We start from the raw sequence: 25,112 nt of genomic DNA, 5'->3' as shown, positions 1-25,112 counted from the left end.
CTCCAGGAATTCATTCAGAACTCCTCCAGGAATTCATTCAGAATTCCTCCAGGAATTCATTCAGAATTCCTCCAGGAATTCATTCAGAATTCCTCCAGGAATTCATTCAGAATTCCTCCAGGAATTCATTCAGAATTCCTCCAGGAATTCATTCAGAATTCCTCCAGGAATTCATTCAGAACTCCTCCAGGAATTCATTCAGAATTCCTCCAGGAATTCATTCAGAATTCCTCCAGGAATTCATTCAGAATTCCTCCAGGAATTCATTCAGAATTCCTCCAGATTTTTTTCAGAATTCCTCCAGGAATTCATTCAGAATTCCTCCAGGAATTCATTCAGAATTCCTCCAGGAATTCATTCAGAATTCCTCCAGGAATTCATTCAGAATTCCTCCAGGAATTCATTCAGCATTCCTCCAGGAATTCATTCAGAATTCCTCCAGGAATTCATTCAGAATTCCTCCAGGAATTCATTCAGAATTCCTCCAGGAATTCATTCAGAACTCCTCCAGGAATTCATTCAGAATTCCTCCAGGAATTCATTCAGAATTCCTCCAGGAATTCATTCAGAATTCCTTTAGGGATTCATTCAGAATTCCCTTAGGAATTCATTCAGAATTCCTCCAGGAATTCATTTAGAATTCCTCCAGGAATTCATTCAGAACTCCTCCAGGAATTCATTCAGAATTCCTCCAGGAATTCATTCAGAATTCCTCCAGGAATTCATTCAGAATTCCTCCAGGAATTCATTCAGAATTCCTCCAGGAATTCATTCAGAATTCCTCCAGGAATTCATTCAGAATTCCTCCAGGAATTCATTCAGAATTCCTCCAGGAATTCATTCAGAATTCCTCCAGGAATTCATTCAGAATTCCTCCAGGAATTCATTCAGAATTCCTCCAGGAATTCATTCAGATATCCTCCAGGAATTCATTCAGAATTCCTCCAGGAATTCATTCAGAATTCCTCCAGGAATTCATTCAGAATTCCTCCAGGAATTCATTCAGAATTCCTCCAGGAATTCATTCTGAATTCCTCCAGGAATTCATTCAGAATTCCTCCAGGAATTCATTCAGAATTCCTCCAGGAATTCATTCAGATTTCCTCAGGAATTCCTTCAGAATTCCCTCAGAAATTCAGTCAGAATTCCCTCAGGAATTTATTCAGAATTCCTCAAGGAATTCATTCAGAAAGCCCCTAGGAATTCATTCAGAATTCCCTCAGGAATTCATTCAGAAATCCCTCAGGAATTCATTCAGAATTCCCTCAGGAATTCATTCAGAAGTCCCTCAGGAATTCATTCAAAATTGCCTCAGAAATTCATTCAGAATTGCCTCAGGAATTCATTCAGAATTGCCTCAGGAATTCATTCAGAATTCTATCAGGAATTCATTCAGAACTCCATCAGAATTTCTCCAGGAATTCATTCAGAATTCCTCCAGGAGTTCATTCAGAATTCCTCCAGGAATTCATTCAGAATTCCCCCAGGAATTTATTCAGAATTCCTCCAGGAATTCATTCAGAATTCCCCCAGGAATTCATTCAGAATTCCCCCAGGAATTCATTCAGAATTCCCCCAGGAATTCATTCAGAATTCCCCCAGGAATTCATTCAGAATTCCTCCAGGAATTCATTCAGAATTCCTCCAGGAATTCATTCAGAATTCCTCCAGGAATTCATTCTGAATTCCTCCAGGAATTCATTCAGAATTCCTCCAGGAATTCATTCAGAATTCCTCCAGGAATTCATTCAGAATTCCTCCAGGAATTCATTCAGAATTCCTCCAGGAATTCATTCAGAATTCCTCCAGGAATTCATTCAGAATTCCTCCAGGAATTCATTCAGAATTCCTCCAGGAATTCATTCAGAATTGCTCCAGGAATTCATTCAGAATTGCTCCAGGAATTCATTCAGAATTCCTCCAGGAATTCATTCAGAATTCCTCCAGGAATTCATTCAGAATTCCTCCAGGAATTCATTCAGAACTCCTCCAGGAATTCATTCAGAATTCCTCCAGGAATTCATTCAGAATTCCTCCAGGAATTCATTCAGAATTCCTCCAGGAATTCATTCAGAATTTCTCCAGGAATTCATTCAGAATTCCTCCAGGAACTCATTCAGAATTCCTCCAGGAATTCATTCAGAATTCCTCCAGGAATTCATTCAGAATTCCTCCAGGAATTCATTCAGAATTCCTCCAGGAATTCATTCAGAATCCCTCCAGGAATTCATTCAGAATTCCTCCAGGAATTCATTCTGAATTCCTCCAGGAATTCATTCTGAATTCCTCCAGGAATTCATTCAGAACTCCTCCAGGAATTCATTCAGAATTCCTCCAGGAATTCATTCAGAATTCCTCCAGGAATTCATTCAGAATTCCTCCAGGAATTCATTCAGAATTCCTCCAGGAATTCATTCAGAATTCCTCCAGGAATTCATTCAGAATTCCTCCAGGAATTCATTCAGAATTCCTCCAGGAATTCATTCAGAATTCCTCCAGGAATTCATTCAGAATTCCTCCAGGAATTCATTCAGAATTCCTCCAGGAATTCATTCAGAATTCCTCCAAGAATTCATTCAGAATTCCTCCAGGAATTCATTCAGAATTCCTCCAGGAATTCATTCAGAATTCCTCCAGGAATTCATTCAGAATTCCTCCAGGAATTCATTCAGAATTCCTCCAGGAATTCATTCAGAATTCCTCCAGGAATTCATTCAGAATTCCTCCAGGAGTTCATTCAGAATTTCTCCAGGAATTCATTCAGATTTCCTCAGGAATTCCTTCAGAATTCCCTCAGAAATTCAGTCAGAATTCCCTCAGGAATTTATTCAGAATTCCCTCAGGAATTCATTCAGAATTCCCTCAGGAATTCATTCAGAATTCCCTCAGGAATTCATTCAGAATTCCCTCAGGAATTCATTCAGAATTCCCTCAGGAATTCATTCAGAATTCCCTCAGGAATTCATTCAGAATTCCCTCAGAAATTCATTCAGAATTCCCTCAGGAATTCATTCAGAATTCCCTCAGGAATTCATTCAGAATTCGCTCAGGAATTCATTCAGAACTCCATCAGAATTTCTCCAGGAATTCATTCAGAATTCCTCCAGGAGTTCATTCAGAATTCCTCCAGGAATTCATTCCGAATTTCCCCAAAAATTTATTCAGAATTCCTACAGGAATTCATTCAGAATTCCTCCAGAAATTCATTCAGAATTCCTCCAGGAATTCATTCAGAATTCCTCCAGGAATTCATTCAGAATTCCTCCAGAATTCCTCCAGTAATTCATTCAGAATTCCTCAAAGAATTCATTCTGAATTCCTCCAGGAATTCATTCTTCCAGGAATTCATTTAGAATTCCTCCAGGAATTCATTCAGAATTCCTCCAGGGATTCATTAAGAATTCCTTCAGGGATTCATTAAGAATTCCTCCAGGAATTCATTCAGAATTCCTCCAGGAATTCATTCAGAATTCCTCCAGGAATTCATTCAGAATTCCTCCAGGAATTCATTCAGAATTCCTCCAGGAATTCATTCAGAATTCCTCCAGGAATTCATTCAGAATTCCTCCAGGAATTCATTCAGAATTGCTCCAGGAATTCATTCAGAATTGCTCCAGGAATTCATTCAGAATTCCTCCAGGAATTCATTCAGAATTCCTCCAGGAATTCATTCAGAATTCCTCCAGGAATTCATTCAGAATTCCTCCAGGAATTCATTCAGAATTCCTCCAGGAATTCATTCAGAACTCCTCCAGGAATTCATTCAGAATTCCTCCAGGAATTCATTCAGAATTCCTCCAGGAATTCATTCAGAATTCCTCCAGGAATTCATTCAGAATTTCTCCAGGAATTCATTCAGAATTTCTCCAGGAATTCATTCAGAATTCCTCCAGGAATTCATTCAGAATTCCTCCAGGAATTCATTCAGAATTCCTCCAGGAATTCATTCAGAATTCCTCCAGGAATTCATTCAGAATTCCTCCAGGAATTCATTCAGAATTCCTCCAGGAATTCATTCAGAATTCCTCCAGGAATTCATTCAGAATTCCTCCAGGAATTCATTCAGAATTCCTCCAGGAATTCATTCAGAAATTTTCCAGGAATTCATTCAGAATGCCCCTAGGAATTCATTCAGAATGCCCCAGAAATTTATTTAGAATTCTCCCAGGAATTCATTCAGAACTTCCCCAGGAATTCATTAAGAATTCCTCCAGGAATTCATTCAGAATTCCTCCAGGAATTCATTCAGAATTCCTCCAGGAATTCATTCAGAATTCCTCCAGGAATTCATTCAGAATTCCTCCAGGAATTCATTCAGAATTCCTCCAGGAATTCATTCAGAATTCATTCAGAATTCCTCCAGGAATTCATTCAGAATTCCTCCAGGAATTCATTCAGAATTCCTCCAGGAATTCATTCAGAATTCCTCCAGGAATTCATTCAGAATTCCTCCAGGAATTCATTCAGAATTCCTCCAGGAATTCATTCAGAATTCCTCCAGGAGTTCATTCAGAATTCCTCCAGGAATTCATTCAGATTTCCTCAGGAATTCCTTCAGAATTCCCTCAGAAATTCAGTCAGAATTCCCTCAGGAATTTATTCAGAATTCCTCAAGGAATTCATTCAGAAAGCCCCTAGGAATTCATTCAGAATTCCCTCAGAAATTCATTCAGATTTCCTCAGGAATTCATTCAGAATTCCCTCAGGAATTCATTCAGAATTCCCTCAGGAATTCATTCAGAATTCCCTCAGGAATTCATTCAGAATTCCCTCAGGAATTCATTCAGAATTCCCTCAGGAATTCATTCAGAATTCCCTCAGGAATTCATTCAGAATTCCCTCAGAATTCCTCCAGGAATTCATTCAGAATTCCTCCAGGAGTTCATTCAGAATTCCTCCAGAAATTCATTCAGAATTCCCCCAATAATTTATTCAGAAATCCTACAGGAATTCATTCAGAATTCCTCCAGAAATTCATTCAGAATTCCTCCAGGAATTCACTCAGAATTCCTCCAGGAATTCATTCAGAATTCCTCCAGGAATTCATTCAGAATTCCTCCAGGAATTCATTCAGAATTCCTCCAGGAATTCATTCAGAATTCCTCCAGGAATTCATTCAGAATTCCTCCAGGAATTCATTCAGAATTCCTCCAGGAATTCATTCAGAATTCCTCCGGGAATTCATTCAGAATTCCTCCAGGAATTCATTCAGAATTCCTCCAGGAATTCATTCAGAATTCCTCCAGGAATTCATTCAGAATTCCTCCAGGAATTCATTCAGAATTCCTCCAGGAATTCATTCAGAATTCCTCCAGGAATTCATTCAGAATTCCTCCAGGAATTCATTCAGAATTCCTCCAGGAATTCATTCAGAATTCCTCCAGGAATTCATTCAGAATTCCTCCAGGAATTCATTCAGAATTCTCCAGGAATTCATTCAGAATTCCTCCAGGAATTCATTCAGAATTCCTCCAGGAATTCATTCAGAATTCCTCCAGGAATTCATTCAGAATTCCTCCAGAAATTCATTCAGAATTCCTCCAGGAATTCATTCAGAATTCCTCCAGGAATTCATTCAGAATTCCTCCAGGAATTCATTCAGAATTCCTCCAGGAATTCATTCAGAATTCCTCCAGGAATTCATTCAGAATTCCTCCAGGAATTCATTCAGAATTCCTCCAGGAATTCATTCAGAATTCCTCCAGGAATTCATTCAGAATTCCTCCAGGAATTCATTCAGAATTCCTCCAGGAATTTATTCAGAATTCCTCCAGGAATTCATTCAGAATTCCTCCAGGAACTCATTCAGAATTCCTCCAGGAATTCATTCAGAATTCCTCCAGGAATTCATTCAGAATTCCTCCAGGAATTCATTCAGAAATCCTCCAGGAATTCATTCAGAATTCCTCCAGGAATTCATTCAGAATTCCTCCAGGAGTTCATTCAGAATTCCTCCAGGAGTTCATTCAGAATTCCTCCAGGAATTCATTCAGATTTCCTCAGGAATTCCTTCAGAATTCCCTCAGAAATTCAGTCAGAGTTCCCTCAGGAATTCCTTCAGAATTCCCTCAGAAATTCAGTCAGAATTCCCTCAGGAATTTATTCAGAATTCCCCCAGGAATTCATTCAGAATTCTATCAGGAATTCATTCAGAATTCCCTCAGGAATTCATTCAGAATTCATCCAGGAATTCATTCAGAATTCCTCCAGGAATTCAATCAGAAGTCCCTCAGGAATTCATTCAAAATTACCTCAGAAATTCATTCAGAATTGCCTCAGGAATTCATTCAGAATTGCCTCAGGAATTCATTCAGAATTCTATCAGGAATTCATTCAGAACTCCCTCAGAATTTCTCCAGGAATTCATTCAAAATTCCTCCAGGACTGCATTCAGAACTTCTCCAGGAATTAATTCGGAATTCTTCCAGGAATTCATTCAGAATTCCTCCAGGAATTCATTCAGAATTGCTCCAGTAATTCATTCAGAATTCTTCCAGGAATTCATTCACAATTCCTCCAGGAATTCATTCCGAATTCATCCAGGAATTCATTCCGAATTCGTCCAGGAATTCATTCAGAATTCCTCAAGGAATTCATTCAGAAAGCCCCTAGGAATTCATTCAGAATTCCCTCAAGAATTCATTCAGGATTCCCTTAGGAATTCATTCAGAATGCCCCCAGGAGTTCATTTATAATACCCCCAGGAATTCATTCAGAAATCCTCCAGGAATTCATTCAGAATTCCCCCAGGAATTCATTCAGAAATCCCCCAGGAACACATTCAGAAATTCCCCAGGAATTCATTCAGAATGCCCCCAGGAGTTCATTCATAATTTCCCCAGGAATGAATTCAGAAATCCCCCAGGAATTCATTCAGAATTCCCTCCGGAATTCATTCATGGTTCTCTTCAAGAATTCATTCAGGATTACCCCAGGAATTCATTCAGAATGGCTCCAGGAATTTATTCTGCTTTTCTCCAGGAACTCCCTTTTGAGCTCCGTCAGGAATTCCTCCTAGAGCTGCTAGAGTTTCTAGAGTTTCTGCAGAAATTTCTTCTGGAGTTTCTCCAGGAATTTCTCCTAGAGTTTCTCCAAATATTTCTAATGTGAATTTTCCAGGAAGTGATTCTTTCAGGAACTCTACCTGGAGTTCATCCAGGAATTCTTCTTGGAGTTCCTCCAGGTTTTTTTTCCTAGAGTTTCTCCAAAAATTCTTCTTAGTGATCCTCCAGGATTTCCTCCGGAAATTCCTCTTGCAGTTCCACAAGGAATTCCTCTTAGAGTTCCATCAGGAACTCCTCATGGTGTTCCTGCATAAATTATTCCTTCAGTATATAAGCTAAGCTAAGCTTCATGTTTTATAGACTAAGTTGCACAAGCAATGATGAATTTGGTTTTGCATTGAAAACCAAAAGATACAAACACAAAGCATATAAACACCAAATTATTTCAGTAATACAGTTGAAAACCTCTGCCTAAAACTAAGTGAAAACCAACCAGTCAACACCGGCCTGATCGGTTGACGCGCGAAAATCATCGTTAGTGCCAATGTGTTTGTGTGCCGCTGAAACGCCGCTGGTCCAAAGCTACACTGGTCCGAAAGGTGGCTGACCAACCAGCAAACATCACACACATAAGCGGAGGTCACAAGACCGCCGGGTCTGTGGGCCACCGTCGTCATCACACAACATACACACTGGCCATTGTGTGGTTCCCCCGTTTTGGGACAATCGTAGTAGCACAAAGCAGTAGTTAGAAAATAATTTCACACTTGCTAACGTTCCCAAGCGCAAATTTCATTTAAATTGACAGCTTTCACGGTTCACTGGATGGTCGGCCGCCGCAATTATGTACCGTCCTTCTACGCATGGTTGTCCCATTGGTATAGTTACCATTATAAGGATCCCAAGATGGTAATCTCAAATTTTACCCCTATTGTAAAAGCAGTGAGTCCGCAACCAAAATTTAAAAGTTACACATGGGACAATTAAACGTACAACGGAGGTATGCGCCGATCCGAATAGGACCGTTTGCACGAATGTTTCAATTTTGAGCCCAGCTCGGCAAATTTAATTCACTGCTAGCAAAAGCTACTGGTGCAATGCGTTTCAATTCGAGTGCACCGTGGGTTGCAACAAACTGGTTCGGGGGCAAGGTAGAATTAAAAATCCCTGGATTACCTCCTCCGGTTTTATTATGAACGACGATAATATAAATTTAAAATTGCATGTGCTTTTGTGTATTGATTTATTGAACACACAAAATTAAACTGGCCTTGACCGTTTTCTGCTTCTGCACTCCACAAGCACTTTCCAGGTTTATCGCTTTTAGAGGTACATACCTAACTCAATATTTGAATTCATGTTTTAAAATATGTTCACTAAAAAGTGAATAAACGGAACGATAACTAAGTCGAAAGACTTAATTTCATCTTTGCATACAATCACAGAATTAATCAAAATGCTGGAACCTTCAATAAGCTTCCGCCAAGGAATGTCGGATTGAACACGAAATCTTAACAAAAACTGGTTACCTACCACGGATTACAAATAGCCATCTCCAACAAAACCAATAACGGATCAGAAGGCAGCGAGATCCCAGCAACAGCCAAGACCGGATCTATCGCAATATTAGTTTTCTCACCAGCATTCATCTCGTGCGCGAGGTGGTTTCATTGATTTGACTTGAAATTGAAATTGGTTTCGAGAGCAGCTGCAGCAGAGTCTGGGCCGATCCCCCGGTGGTGCTGAGTTTCTTTTCTTATTTTTTTTCCTAATGTTAGTTCAACATAGCCATTTGTAACAATAAGTAGACAAAATTAATACACTACTAGGGGAAACCGCTAAATTTTGAACGGCTAAAACTCTTGCCTATTGTTGAACGCCCATAAGAAATGCACATGCGTTCAACAATAGGCGAAGAAATTTGCCGTTCAACATTTGACCAATTACCCTAGGTGTTCCAATCTACCAAATTCATGAAAGAGAAGAAGCCGGGGCTGAAAAATTCATCCGAATGAATTTCCCGTGGAAATTCAAATTAATTTCCCGTGGAGATTAGAATGAATTTCCCATGAAAATTAGAATGAATTTCCCGTCAATGTTCGAATGAATTTCTCGTGGAAATTCGAATGAATTTCCCGTGGAAATTCAAATGAATTTCCCGTGAATATTCAAATGAATTTCCCGTGGAAATTCGAATGAATTTCCCGTGGAAATTCGAATGAATTTCCCGTGGAAATTCGAATGAATTTCCGTGGAAATTCGAATGAATTTCCGTGGAAATTCGAATGAATTTCCGTGGAAATTGAGATGAATTTCCGTTGAAATTGAATGAATTTCCGTGGAAATTCAAATGAATTTCCGTGGAAATTCGAATGAATTTCCGTGGAAATTCGAATGAATTTCCGTGGAAATTCGAATGAATTTCCGTGGAAATTCGAATGAATTTCCGTGGAAATTGAATGAATTTCCTGTGAAATTCGAATGAATTTCCGTGGAAATTGAATGAATTTCCTGTGGAAATTCGAATGAATTTCCCGTGGAAATTCGAATGAATTTCCGTGGAAATTGAATGAATTTCCGTGGAAATTGAATGAATTTCCGTGGAAATTGAATGAATTTCCGTGGAAATTCGAATGAATTTCCCGTGGAAATTCGAATGAATTTCCCTTGGAAATTCGAATGAATTTCCCGTGGAAATTCGAATGAATTTCCCGTGGAAATTCGAATGAATTTCCCGTGGAAACTCAAATGAATTTCCCGTGGAAATTCGAATGAATTTCCCGTGGAAATTCGAATGAATTTCCCGTGGGTTATGTTTGTTTTGACGGAGATGTTGATGCGCTGTGGATCGAGAACATGAACTCGTTTATGGATGATAACAAGCTTCTCACCTTGGCCAACGGCGAACGAATTCGACTGAACAGCTACTGTGCCCTGTAAAACACATCAAAAAACATTTTAGCGGCATATAAATAAATAAATGATGCCGCGAATTAAAAATTATTTCCCCATATTTCGAAATTAAAAATCATTTTCTGGTGAAAACCTTACCTTTCCACAAAAAGGTTATTACAAACCTGCCCAACAACAGCTCGACCTATGGAGTACCATTCGCCTCCGAATAGCATTGAACGAAGCAGTGGACGGCGAACGTCCTGAAAAGGTGCACTCTCCAGATTGTGGGAGAGCTTTGTTTCTGTACGGCTTATTCATCGCATTTTTTTTATCCTTCGCGTCTTTCCCTTTCAGGCTTGCTCGGTGGTTGAACTGTATGGCTATCTGGACCCAAACACCCGCGATTGGATTGATGGACTATTCTCGAACATATTTCGCGAGATGAATCGACCCACGGAACGCGATGTAAGTACTTTGCACGAGAGGCTTCCCGTTTGGTTTCTATGGTCTTTTCATTATTGGGATGCATATCGGTTATTGGATTTTTTGGCAAAAGCCATATACTTTGATGAATGGTTTCGCCGATGGAGTTTGGAATTGGCAAGAGGTGAAAAGGCAGTCGTCAGACTGTTGAACCCAATCAGTTTTGTAATAAAAAGTGTTTCGCAAGTCGAGTGGTCGAACATTTGAGTACTGCCATACCTATGATATTTGTAATATTCATAAATCACCCACTAGGTCTCAAACAGAACTCACATCGCACATCACATACCTCACTTTCCATCATTATAGGAGCGTCGTTATGTGTGTTTTGACGGAGATGTTGATGCCCTGTGGATCGAAAACATGAACTCGGTTATGGATGATAACAAGCTTCTCACGTTGGCCAACGGGGAACGAATTCGATTGAACAGCTACTGTGCCCTGCTGTTCGAAGTGGGTGACCTGGCGTACGCTTCTCCGGCAACCGTTTCCCGTGCTGGAATGGTTTATCTGGATCCGAAAAACCTCGGCTACCAGTGCTATTGGGATCGTTGGCTACGAGGGCGCTATGAGCAGGAGAAGGAGATGTTGGGTAAAATGTTTGACAAAATTGTTCCGATAGCGATCGATTATATTCTAGAGGGAGTCGATGGCAACAACCAGGAAAGTCCGCTCGACATGGTGATTCCCCAAACCAATCTGAACATGGTAACGCAGTTGTGCTACTTCTACGATGCGATGTTCCCGAAAACGAGCACCGTGTGCCCCTATGACGAATCGTGCGTAGAGTGTGGTTTTATTCAGTGTCTGTACGCATCGTTGGGTGCTGCCCTGCTGGAGGAATCTCGACCTCGCTTCGATGGCTTTATTAAACGGAACTTGGAAATGATCAACTACGAAGACAGTCCGAATGCTCCAGCTAAGGCCGGTCAGGTCCCAACGCTGAAACCGACTCTGTATGAGTACTTCTTCGACATGGAGAAGAAGGTTTGGCTTGCCTGGGAGTGGATTGTGCCCAATTACGTTCACGATCGGGAGGTACCTTTTAGCGAGATTCTGGTTCCGACGGTCGATACTCTTCAGACGGAATGGATTTTGAAGGCGATGAACGATGTAAGCTTCAGTGGTGCTTTTCTTTTTTGGTACTCAAAATAATTATTCTTTCATAGATTCGTCATCCGATCCTTCTGGTGGGTGAAACTGGAACTTCTAAGACAGCAGTGATTTCCAACTTTCTAAGATTACTGAATCGGGATACATTTGTAAGTTCTTTTGTTTTCAATTTCGAAAAACGTCCAGAACTAAAATAACGACCAATTTTACAACACCACCAGATTATTTTGAACATCAATTTTTCATCACGGACGTCCTCGATGGATGTGCAAAAAACAATCGAAGCAGCGGTGGACAAGCGCACGAAAGATATCTTTGGTCCACCGGTGGGGAAAAAGTTGGTCGCCTTCATCGACGATATGAATATGCCGCAGGTTGATAGTTACGGCACGCAGCAACCAATCGCATTGTTGAAGTTGCTCTTCGAGCGGGAAGGCATGTACGACCGGACGAAGGATCTAAGCTGGAAGAAATTCAAAGACATGTGTAAGTACCTAGCAATGGTTTAATATTTCTCGCAAGCAGTGTTGGTAAAATCACTCATAAATCTCAATCAACGAGCGCTCCCGTGCGAACGAAATCGTCTGCGATTTTAAAGGAATGCATCACGCTTGAATTTTTCATGCTAAAACGCATCATTTCACTCATTTGCTAAAAAATCATTTTGGTTTAAAAACGCATTTGAAATCAATTTGGGGCAATTTATTGCTTATACATAAAAGAGTGTCTAATATTTTATGCGACAAACGTCAATTCACTGTTTTTAACGAAGGAGAACAAAAGAAAACCTACGATGATTCAAATGGATGATTCAACTCATCCATGAGTTGTTAGGTGCTGAGTTGGGAGCGTTTCAACTCACGCTTGATTTGAATCATCCATGAGTTTTGAGATTTTGAGTTTTTACCAACACTGCTCGCAAGTACTTTCATTCTGAATATTATTGAAGTTATTGATTCACGCTTCTGTTTTTACGCAATTCTACAGTTTTAAGCGGAAGAGCCATTTGGCCGAAAGCTATTTAATCGAAGGGCCACTAGGCCGAAAATTGATTAGCCAAATAAGCCATGTGGCTGAACAAACTATTATACCAAAACCCATTTTTGTGAAAGTTATTTGGCCGAAGTACATACGGCTGAAAATGTCGTTTGGTCGAACTGGTCATTTGGTATAAATCATTTAGTCGAATGGTTCATATGATCGTAAATGTCGTTTGGCCGAACATCAGTGAAAATAAAAAGTGTGAACTGATTCATGAGTAGTAAGAGAAATAAAATGACAAGTATGAAGTAAGAAATGAGAAGTAAGATGTGAGACTCATTTCTCAATTATCATTTCTCACTAAAAGAAAGTGGACAGCGAAAAGCTAAGAAGCAGACAGTGAAAAAATAAAAATCGAAACGTGTCACTTCTCATTTTATTTTTCTCACTGTTATAAGTGAGAAGTAAGAAACGAGGAGTAAGAAATGGGAAGGGGAAGTGATACGTCTAAATTCTAACATCTCATTGCTTTTCACTAGTCATTTTTAATTTTTACTGCACATTGTGAGAAGTGAGTAGCAACAAGTGAGAGGAAAGAAGTGAGATGAAATGTGTCACATCTCCCTTCTAATTTCTAATTTGTAAATCCTCACTTCCTACTTCTTAAAGTGAGAGGTAATTATGAGAAGCACTCCTCACTTTCACCGTGAGAAGAGGGAAATAAAGACTCACTTTTCATTGCTCGTTTCTCACTTCACATTTCTCATATTTTACTTTGCGTTTCTTATTTTTAACAATGAGTTAAAAAACTGAAAAGGGATGTGCCACAAAAAGGTTGAAACACAAAAGCTGGAATCTCGAAAGTATCAGACGGCTGAAATTGTTTCCTCATCGGTTTCTGCAACTGATATGTGACCAGATTCAGTCACCATCAAGTTGCTGTAACCAATTTTGTCTGACTTGTGCTGCTCGGGATGAATTTCAACCGAACGAAGGAATGCAAGTTAAGTAGTTGAATAGTGAATAATTAGTAAAGAAAAATAATTGAGAATAAAGAATGAGGGATAGAAAAAAAATAAAGAGCGAAGATCAAAGAAATTAACGAAATAAAGAAATAGGAGCGAAAATGAAGAAGGAAGAAAGAATAAGGTATAAGAAGAAATAAAGAAAAAGGAATAAGGAACAGGAAAGCAGAAAGAATAAGGAAGAAGAAAAAAGGAAGGAGAAAAAAAGAAGAAAGATAACGAAAAAATAAAAAAGAAAGATATAAGAAGGACGAAAGAACAGAAGGAGGAAGATGGAGGAAAGGATAAATAAAAAAGAAGAAAGGAGAAGGGACAGGGAAAAACGAAAGAATTAAAATAGAAGAAGAAGAAAGAATTAAAAAAGGAAAAGAAGAAAGAATTAAAAAGGATGAAGAAGAAAGAAATAAAAAGGAAGAAGAAGGGACAGGAAAGAAGGAAGAAATAAAACGAAAAATAAAGAAGGAAGAAGGAAAAAAGAAGAAAATATAAGAAGGACGAAGAACACAAAAAGGAAGATGGAGGATAGCACAGATAGAAAAGAAAAAAGAAGGAGGGACAGAAAAAGATGAGAGATGGAAGAAGAAGGAAGAAGAAAGTTGGAAGAGCAATAAGGAAGAAAGAAGAAGGAAGAAGTAACAAGGAAGAATCAAGAAGGTAGTTGGAAGATGGAAAGAGGAAGAAGTAAAATAAAAGTACGAAGAAGAAACGAGGAAGGAGGAAAAAGTAAAAGAAAAAAGAAGAAGAAAAAATAAGGAAAAAGTAAGAAGAAAACAGGAATAAAGTAGGAATTAGAAAGGAAGACAATGGATTAAGGAAGAAGGAGGAAGAAGAAAGAAGAAAAAGGGAAGAAGAAATAATGAATAAGGAAGAAAGAAGAAGAAAGAGGTAACAAAGAAGAAGGTAATTGGAAAACAGAATAAGGAAAAAGAAAATAGGAAGAACGAAGAAGGAAAAGTAAAAGGAAGAAGGAAGAAAGAAAAAGGAAAAAGAATAAAAAACGAGAATGAAAAAAGAAGGAAAAAGAGAACAGGAATAATTAAGAAATAAGAAAGAAGGAAAAAGGAAGGAGGAAGAAAAAAGAAAGAATAATAAAAAAGAAGTAACAAGGAAGAAGATAGTTGAAAACCGAAAAAAGAAGAAGAAAAATGGAAAAACACAGGTGGAAAAAAAGGAAGAAAAAAGAAAGAAATGAAAGTGGGAAGAGGAAATTAAAAAAGTAGAAAGAAGAAGTGAACAGGACGAAAAAAGGATGAAGAAACAAAGAAGGAGGAAGAAAAAACGAAAGCGGAAAGAAGAAAAAGGGGGGAGAAGGAATAAGGAAATAAGATGGTTGAAAAAATGAAGAAAGAAAACAGAAGGAAGATGGAAGATGGGAGGTAGAAAGAAGTAGAAAGAAAAAAAAAATAAGAAGAAAGGCGGAAGAAAGAAAAAAACTAAGGATGAAGGAAGAAAAAAGGAAAAAGAATAAAAGACGAAGGAACAAGAAGAAGGAAGAAGGAAGATGATAGAAAGGAGAATAAGGAATAAAAAATATAGAAGTAATCTTGGCAAGAATCAAAAACCAAATGTAAGAACCAAGAACAAGAAATAAAGTCTTGTTCCTTTCTATGCTATGCTTGTTGTGCAGTACGGACAAGAAAATATTCGGAATCAAAATTGAAAGAAAACAAGCAGTCACAAGAAGAGTTTATTTCCGTTTGTGCCATCATTTTCGACAAATGTAAATTCTTCCATTCAAATCTGTTTCTAGCGATTTTCTAGCCTTTTGTTATTTTGTTTTTATTATTTTTAAAATTTTTACCTTTTCTGCCTTTCGTGTTCGTGCCTTATGAGATAGAAGCTCCGAAAAAAAGGAAATATATTTCTGATTTTTGTTACTTCTGACTTCTTAATTACGCATTATTCACTTAACACAATACAATACACTCAACTCTCTTTTTACTTAGCTTATTGGGGGACGTAAACCGAATGTGACGTAAAAAGAATTTTTACTAAAATTTCTAGTATTTCACTTAATTTATCGTTGGATACTTTTAAATACATTCACTTGCGTTTTACATGAGGTATTGTAAGATCTCTCCAAACCCAGGCATATTAGATGTTATAAGATCTCCAAATTGACCCGAAGTTTGAATGATCTACCGAATGAACCAAGGCTTGCACGATGTCCCCAGCCGCCGAGTCAACCCAATTTTGTCTTCTAAGTATCAGTTTTTCACTAACGTCTCAAATACAGGCATATGAGATGTTGTAAGATCTCCAAATTGCCCTGGAGTTTAAATCAAATGGTCTATCGAATCAACCAAAGCCTCTATGATGTCCCAAGCAGTGGTTTCAATCTAATTTTGTCTTCTGAGTATTAGTCTTTCACTTGTGTCTTAAAAATTAGCATGTAAGATGTTGTAAGATCTCCAAATTGTCCTGGATATTGAATCAAATGGTCTACCAAATTAACCAAGGCTTCCATGATGACTTCAGTCGCGGTATCAACTCAATTATATTCCCGAGTATTTTTTATTATTTTTTTCAACTATTGAAAAATCGACTGTATATTTTTATTTCGATTTTAAGGACGGCTACGCAGTCTTGAATTATTGAAACAAGATGTTTATTTATCCGACGTTTCGACACGGGGATGGTGTCTTCATCGGATGAAGACACCATCCCCGTGTCGAAACGTCGGATAAATAAACATCTTGTTTCAATAATTCAAGACTGCGTAGCCGTCCTTAAAATCGAAATTATTTTTTTCTTTATTTGGTAGGCACTCTGTGTTACTAAACCGATAATGTGCCGATATCTACTGTGGTATTCTGCAGCCAGAATCTACACAGAATCTATTTTTAGATTTTTCCCTTTATTAATCGTTGTTGTCGTTGGTGGTCCACCTCACCAAGAGTCCATTGTGATCATTTGTCCATGTCATGAATCCAATGATCGCTGCATTGTTCAGTGGCCATTTATCCAGGTACGTTGAAGGAATGCCTCCGAGAAGAAAAATTTGTCAGACGTCATCAGGCAGTCGTGAAGGTAAGGGCGCTCCCCAATACGCCACCGCATAGGCTGCGCATCCGGCGACTGACGAGGCTGGGAATCGAACTCATGACCAGTCGCTTATAAGGCGAACGTGTAGCTAACTACGCTACGGATCCCCCCTGCCCTGAGTATTTGTCAGGGTTTGCAGAAATCGCTCTCAATAGATAACGAACAACGATAAAAGAGAGGCAAAAAACTTCCGAATCATAACAAGCCATGATAACAAATTTATCAAACTTGTATGCAAGTGCGAAAAAACAGAATCGTATAGGCAGCCCCCACAGAAAAATGGTGATTCTCGCTTTGTTTTCGCTCCTTTCGTGTTGGTTACTGCACAGCTGTGTAGAACAAGTTGAATTGCATCATCAGAGCCAGTGCTCCCCGCATTTGGAGCTTTCTAAAAGAAATTTATCATGGGGTATAACATCCCGAATCAGTTCTCTATCATGAAGGCTTGCGAAAAAATTGTCTCGCGGTATGCTACATATCGTATATGTATACATAGATGATAAGTGAGAGACTTGCTCTTTCTCTTTAGGATTCAATCCCTGATATTTGTCTTTCACTTATTTATTTAATACTAGTCGACCCGGCAGACGTTGTACTGCATAGTAGGCGGAAATGGGCGTTGTGAAGTCACCATGCGAAATTTCCATACGATTCCTAATTTTAGTTTTTAACGATTTGCCCTACCGTTCTCGTGATTTTCGCATTTGAAAATATTATATAAACCCGTCGGAAACTATAATGAACGTTTCTGCTGAAGGAATGAAGAAAATCCATCCAGCCGTTTTCGAGATATGCAGATACGAACACAGACCATTTCATTTTAATTATATAGAAGAAGATAGTATACATCAACAGGCTTGTTACTGCACGAATGATATTTAATTTAAACGCAAAACAAGTAATTCAAAAACACAAACAAATCTCTTATAGTCACGTGATTGACGCGAACAATACAAAACAAAAATAAAAATAAACTATCACAAGTTGTCTCAAATCATGGCATATGAGGTGTAGTAAAATCTCAAAGTTGTCCTGGAGTTTGGATAGCCTGCGAATTGCGTCTCAAATTTTGGCATGTAAGATGTTGTAAGATCTCCAAATTGTCCTGAAGTTTGAATCAAATGGTCTATCGAATCAACGAAAGCCTTCATGATGTCCCAAGCCGTTATGTACTCCGAAAAATGGTCTACCGAGTTCTAATACACTGAAAACATAATTGAGCTGATACCACGGCATGGCACATCATGGAAGCCTTGTTTGATTCAGTAGACCATTTTGTTCAAACTCTAGGACAATTTGAAGATTTTGGAATATCTCATATGCCTCCACGGCTGGAGACATCATGGAAGCCATTGTTGATTCGGTAGACCATTCGATTGAAACTCCAGAACAATTTAAAGATCTTACAACATCTCATATGTCTAGATTTGAGCCGCAAGTGAAAGACAAATACTCTGAGGACATAATAAGGTTGATACCGCAGCTGGAGACAACATGAAAGCCATGGTTGATTCGGCAGACCATTTGATACAAATTCAAGGGCAATTTGGAGATATTAGAACAACTCATATGCCTATATTTGAGACACGAGTGAACGACAAACACTCACAACATAATTGGGTTGTTATCGCGGTTGGGGGCATCATGGAAGCCATTGTTTATTCGGTAGACCATTTGATTCAAACTCCAGGACAATTTGGAGATCTTACAGCATTTCATATGCCTGGATTTAAGACGCAAGTGAAAGAAAAATATTCGGAGGACATAATTGAGTAGATTCCGCGGCTGGGAACATCATAAAAGCCTTGGTTGATTCGGTAGACCATTTGATTCAAACTCCAGAACAATTTGGAGATCTTACAACATCTTGTATGCCTGGATTTGAGACGCAAGTGAAAGACAAATACTCAGAGGACATAATTGGGTTGATACCGCGGCTGGAGACATCATGAAAGCATTCGTTGTTTCGGTAGACCATTTGGTTCAAAGTCCAGGACAATTTGGAGATCTTAGAACAACTCATATGGCTACATATGGTTTAATATATCAAACAGGGCATGCACCATTTTCAAAAAGATGTAACAGGTCTTTTTGAAATGCTTCACGGAAACAAATGCATACCCACAATCATGAATAAAAAATCATGAAATCATGAATCATGACAGTCCATGAAATCATGATTATAATTCATGATTTCAGGAACATTATTCATGGTACTACGCAATCTTCAACAGTCGGCAAAATGCATAACCGGTTATTCGTCGAACACTGCCTTTCCAAGAATTGGGAACGGCTGAAAGGTAACACGCCAGACTCTCACTCGGTGTACACGAGTTCAAAACCCCTGTTGAACTTTTTTTTTTTATTTTTCGATCTCAACAACCAAATCGTAACACATTGGTTGCGTTACGCGAAAATAAATCATGAAATCATGATTCATATTCATGGTGTATTTTCATAACATGAAAACGCGTTGGATTCATGAAATCATGAATTATTTTCTCATTCCCGGGAACGGATTTTTACCCGTGTTGTAGACCATAGGTCCTTGCCTTGTCATATGACGAGTTTGTACAATCCCATTGAATTCCACCACTTAATTGTATCTTGACAAATACGTATTTGGACCTCAACAGTAAGGCCGTCTTCAGTGTCTCGTACTTGACTCGACTTGAAGAAAATGATCGCAGTTTACACTATTTATACTATGCGTAGGTATAATAATTTATCTAGGTACTTATCTTACTACGGTGCTTATTTCTACTCGCTTGTTGCGCTTAATGCTTAGTTATAAACTTGAAGAGCCAGGAGCTACCATTTCCTTGATCTTTATTCAAAAACCGCGTTTGTACCTGTCGGTAGATTTCCAAGGTCTCAGTAACATCAAGTTTCCACGGAGAAGAGACATTTCTTAAAATTTTAATGTTTGATGTCGTAATTGAATGATTTTCCTGATATACATGTTCAGCTACCTTAGACCTAAACTCATAATTTAATCCCTTATCGGTTTCCCTCTTAGCCTTACTTACTTCTGCAATATAATCTTTGAACCATACATCTAACGATATTTTTGTTTGACCTACATATACTTTATCACACTGTGAACAATTAATTTGATAAACCCCGCCCTTATTTAACATTTCTACTCTATCCTTTGTGGAGCCCAACAGTGTCTTCAGTTGATTGCTTCTGCTGGAGAACACTAAATCGATGCCAAATTTTCTCAGTCGATGGCGTAGCTGGTAGGTCATGTGTTGATCATAGGGGACCGATACCCTCTTCAGCGGTTCATCGATCGGTGTCAGTGTTGTCAGTTCGTTTTTTCGTAGATTCCTCTGCTTCTTGTTGATGATTGCTTGTATTGTTCTTTCCTTGTATCCGTTGATCTTCGCTGTTTCCATGATATGTTGTAGCTCCTTCGTTTTTCCTTCTTCGCTCAGGGGGATCGTCTGCATCCTGTGGATCATGTGATGAAAAGCTGCCATTTTATGCTGATACGAATGATTTGATGTGTATGGGATGACTCTCATGGTGTTGGTGGGCTTCCTGTAGATTTCGAAGTCTAATGTTGCATGAGAGTCATCCCATACACATCAAATCATTCGTATCAGCATAACATTTCTAAAACTCGTCTTATGACAAGTGAAGACATTGCACTAAAAAGCTCAAAATAATTTTCTTAACTTAGGTCCTTGGTTATGCGTGAAGACTCCAGGAAATTCTTGGATGACCTGGCATGGAACAATTGTTGAAGGCAAATGATGAATATACAAAGCATCTACTTTGTTCTTTGGGTTTCTAAGAGTGCCTTCTTATAGGCTTACTTTTGGATGTAAATAATGTTTGAAATTTTTTTTACGTCACGTGCCGTAAAATGGAGGCCGTAAAACGAAGTGACGTATAACAAACTGCTGTAAAAAAAAGGTTGAGTGTACATTCACTATTGATCAGCTAACCCACATTCTCGGCCATATGACATGTTTGGTCTAGTAACCTGTGCGACCAAACGTCATTTTCAGATAAATGACCAAATGACCTATAATTGGCATTTCGGCCAATCGTCTGTAAAAAACCATTCCAGCTAAATGGCATTTTTGACCAAATATATATTGTTTTTGGCCAACTGACCAGTTCGGGCCGACACGGAACTACATTTCTGGCAATGTGTCCCCCTCGGCCAAAAAGTTTTCAGTCTCGGTCAAATATAATTCGGCTAGATGACTTTCGGTCTAATGTATTATCCAATCAGGTGACATTCACCCAATTAAATTTCAGCCGAATAACTTTTTTCTTTCATTTTTCATTTTTTTTTCTTTCATCGGATCTTCTATCTATACAGCAATTGAATTTCATAAAAATGAAGTGAATCCATGCTCTTGCCAGATACTTTCCATGCTCTCACGTAAATTCTTCCAAAAAATTGCAAATCTTCCTACAAGAAGCCTTTCAGCCGTCTACTAATCTGCCGCTACTCGCACATCAGTCCTATTTCGGTTTTCGTCACTTTCGAGCTAACTCCGTGAATAGTATTCAACTTTATCATACTTTCTTATAACATGATAAAAAATGAGACTTTGTTCGGGAGAAATGTGAAAAAATACCAAACCAACCTTGTCCCATATTGAATGTACCCGCATACCAGTCCCATTAAAAATTTACATAAGCTGATTGCTCAAAATAAAATTATTTTATCATTGATCTGAATCGTTTTAGGGGAACTGTTCCGATCTCCATCTCACTGTACATATATCCATCTCATCGCTAAACAAAGAAATACGGCATTAAATTCGTCGCATCTTTTTGTCAACATGCGTGCTCACTGCTGAAAAAATCACAAAAATAATAAACAAACCAAATTCCTTTTAATTGCTTTGTTTTTGATGGGATGGAAATAGGAGCTATGAGATGAAGTGGCGAACCGTTCCCCTACATTAACTCATTGAATGAGGAATAACTCTGCAAAATTTGAGTCAAATCGCGAAATGTTTGAATTTGTTAGATTTTTTTAAAAGTTTTACATGGAAAATGCGATTCGAAACTTCATCGGCTATTATCTCAGTATGCGAAAAACCAATATGGGACTGATATGAAAGTACCGGCAGTAATGTTCCTTCTCAAAAATAAAATACCAATCGTTTTCCAGCATTCATCGCTGCCATGGGTCGAGCTGGCGGAGGCCGTAACGACGTCGATCCTCGCTTCATTTCGATGTTCTCGGTTTGCAACATTGTATTCCCGAACGACGCCACAATGCTGCACATCTACAGCTCCATTCTTCAAGGCCACCTGCAAACATTCCCGGAAGAACTGCAAGCCATAGCAGTGGTGGTTGTCCAAATGACGCTCGATTTGTTCAAAGTGCTCATCACCAAGCTGCCCCCGACGCCGTCCAAGTTCCACTACATCTTCAACCTCAAGGATCTGTCCCGAATATTTGCCGGAATGCTGCAGACCCATCCAACGTACTACAAGGAGGTGCGCCATCTGATCCGGGTGTGGCGCAACGAGTTCAGTCGGGTGATCTGCGATCGGCTGATCAACGCCCAGGATCAGGAACTGATGGCGCAGCACATTGCCGAGGAGATCGATGCTAGGTTTCCACCCCCGAAGCCGGTTGGTCGCACCAAAACCATCATGGTCGAGTCGATTCAGGAACTTCGGGTTGACTCAAAGGTGCAGGTTAACGATCTTCCGACGGCGCAGTTTGCTCTGAGAAATCCGCTGCTGTACGGTGACTATCGCAATGCGGTGAACGTGGGTGAGGTTAGGTATTATGAGGATCTGTTGGACTATGAGGCGATCTATTTCCTGTTCCAAGAGATTCTGCTGGAATATAACGAACAGAAGTCGAGGATGAGCTTAGTGCTGTTTGAGGATTGTTTGGAGCACTTGACTCGCGTGCATCGGGCGTTACGAATGGAACGGTAAGACAAATATTGGATCACAATAAAGTTTCAGATTCATGGTTTTGGAATTCCAGGGGCCACGTGATGCTTGTTGGCGTGGGAGGGTCTGGTAAACAAAGCATAGCTAAGCTGGCAGCTTTTGCCGCAGGTATGTTTGATAATTAATTAGACAACTATTGAAAATGTCCTTTACAAACTATTCTCAACCGCAGAATGTGAAGTTTTCCAAATAGTACTGAGCCGGGGATACAATGAAAGTTCGTTCCGCGAAGACTTGAAACTGCTGTTCACCAACGTTGGTGTAAAGGACAAGAAAACCTGCTTTATTTTTAAAGCTGCCCAGGTAAGTGCGAAACGCCATTACGACGCCTATTAATCAACCAGACAACTGTGTTCCTTTCGCATTCCACAAATTCACCGAACATTGCCATAATTTCATTCCATGCTCGCAAACTATCCCCACCACTGTTGACTGGTGGACCGATAACAGATAGCGGAAGAAGGATTTTTAGAGTTCATAAATAATATTTTAACCACTGGAATGGTGCCAGCTCTGTTTACCGACGAGGAGAAGGATACGATAATTGGCCAGTGCCGTGGAGCCGCCCAGCAGCAAGGCTACGCTATATCCAAGTAAGTTTCAGCTCGGACCGGTTGTTTTCGCTCGAAAAATGTAAGAAAGCTACTCAGTACTGGTAAAGTTTGGTGAACTGGTGCCGCGTGTGATGAACATTGGCGTAGAAAGGAATATTTTTTGCCAAATTCAGATCTAACTTAGGCTTAGTGTGAAATTGAATTCTTCAAAAGGTTTGTAATCATTCTTAGGTTCCGAAAATCAGTTCAACTCAAAATAAAAATGCAACTGATCCATTGAATACCGTCACATGAGTAATTATCTTTTGAAACTGGTTGTTTATGCTTCATTTCATATTTCTTTCTATTTCCAACTTTCTACGCCAATGTCGCAGCTTCCGGTACAGACTTTCGGCGATCCCTTAATGGAATCCACCCGGGAGCCCTGTTCGGTAAGATTATAGCGAAAGAAATTTAATTTCCTCTCATTTCAAGGAAAGACCCTTTCAGCAACTCTGCCAGCAGCAGCATTCACTAGTTTCTAAGATTTCGTTACCGGTTATAATTAACTCACCATTGGTTCATATTCATAATTCAACCACCCGTCACTGCCACACAGGGACGGCGTTTGGTCGTTCTTCCTTGCCAGGGCAGTGAAGAACCTGCACGTGGTCCTGTGCATGTCTCCGGAGGGAGATGCACTTCGCAATCGTTGTCGCAATTTCCCCGGACTGGTTGGCAGCACCACCATCGATTGGGTCTTCCCGTGGCCCGAACAAGCACTGCATGCCGTTGCAAAGGTTTTCCTCGCAGATCACGCCAAGGTAGGTGCAATTATTGATACACTCCCGCTAATTAATGGCACACTGCGGTGCTTTTTGATCTTGATATGCTGTATTTTTGCCTCCCGTGAGCAGATTCCAGACATTCACCGGGATCCAATTATCTCGCACATCGTTCATGTTCATCAATCACTCAAGCATTACACACAACAATTTCTGCTGAAGTTACGCCGCAAGAATTTCGTTACTCCGAAGCACTATCTGGATTTCATCAACACATACCTGAAGCTAATTGGTTGGTATTCCGTGAGGTTTTTCTATCGCTGCTGGCAAGTTTCAGTGGAATTCGATTGAGTTCTGCTCCGGTTGATTGGCAAATGGTGGTATTTCTTAAGGTGTAATTGATTTTAAAATGCAAAACTGATATAAATGAGCCTCTGGTGGAGAAATAGAAATAAGCACACTTTAAGAAAGTCTGAGAGGACGTACAATTTCACATAACATAACAAAAAAACTGAGACATTAGAAAAAGGAATAGTCAATGCTCCCATAATCCCATTCTTAATGTTTTATCGCAGTATGCTATTTGGTATCATCTTGCGACATGGAATTCTTATTGTTTTGTGTTAACTATAATAGCCAGCCCACCGGTTCCTATTTTTACAGATGCTTCCCAATTCTTGGTCCTATACTGTAGCTAGGACCAATATTCCTTTTCCAGCATTTCCAAAAATCAGTAACTTTTCCTTTGAACCATCTGATAGCAATGGAGGCGATTCAGCTGCATTGAACTACAATCTGGCTCCGAAATAGAATGGAATGATCCACCTTTCAAAAAATGTACATGGATGAGCCAAGTCAGTAGGATCTTCTAACATTTGTGTTAAATGATGAGAATTCAAGCAGGCTTCCACTTGCACCACCAATGTATTGAGGTCTTCTACAGAAAATGGGTTCGCTGAGCGTGCACCATCTTTCCAAAGTCTGAAATTTAGGAAACCTGGTAGACTGTAATAGATATCAACTCGACCAAGCAACCACAAGTTCAGATTGTACTTAAATTTGTTCCTAACTGAACCAATTGGTTCACTTTTGGTTCACATTCAGTCCTAAAGGAGGCTTCCGAGCCTCTTAAAAGGAGGCCTCCGAGCCTCTTGAAAGGAGGCTTCCGAGCCTCTTGAAAGGCGGCTTCCGACCCTCTAAAGGAGGCTTCCGAACCTCTTGAAAGGAGGCTTCCGAGCCTCTTGAAAGGAGGCTTCCGAGCCTCTTGAAAGGAGGCTTCCGAGCCTCTTGAAAGGAGGCTTC

General features: G+C 39.4%; 1 protein-coding gene across 2 annotated transcripts in view; it reads left to right on the top strand.

The window, feature by feature from the left end:
• The window catches only part of LOC134222877 (dynein axonemal heavy chain 10), a 332,935-nt gene that overhangs the window by 248,242 nt on the left and 59,581 nt on the right, over window positions 1-25,112 (top strand). For both annotated transcript variants that reach the window (XM_062702027.1, XM_062702022.1), the window contains 10 exons: window positions 10,254-10,364; window positions 10,692-11,495; window positions 11,552-11,644; window positions 11,717-11,981; window positions 21,690-22,470; window positions 22,527-22,600; window positions 22,665-22,795; window positions 22,943-23,085; window positions 23,645-23,849; window positions 23,943-24,102. In XM_062702027.1, coding sequence (XP_062558011.1) covers window positions 10,254-10,364; window positions 10,692-11,495; window positions 11,552-11,644; window positions 11,717-11,981; window positions 21,690-22,470; window positions 22,527-22,600; window positions 22,665-22,795; window positions 22,943-23,085; window positions 23,645-23,849; window positions 23,943-24,102 — 2,767 coding nt within the window. The remainder of the gene's footprint in view (window positions 1-10,253; window positions 10,365-10,691; window positions 11,496-11,551; window positions 11,645-11,716; window positions 11,982-21,689; window positions 22,471-22,526; window positions 22,601-22,664; window positions 22,796-22,942; window positions 23,086-23,644; window positions 23,850-23,942; window positions 24,103-25,112) is intronic.

The sequence above is a fragment of the Armigeres subalbatus genome, chromosome 1 (assembly GCF_024139115.2).
Source record: "Armigeres subalbatus isolate Guangzhou_Male chromosome 1, GZ_Asu_2, whole genome shotgun sequence".
NCBI classification, from domain to species: Eukaryota; Metazoa; Arthropoda; class Insecta; order Diptera; family Culicidae; genus Armigeres; species Armigeres subalbatus.
This window is presented reverse-complemented; position numbering and strand designations above follow the sequence as displayed.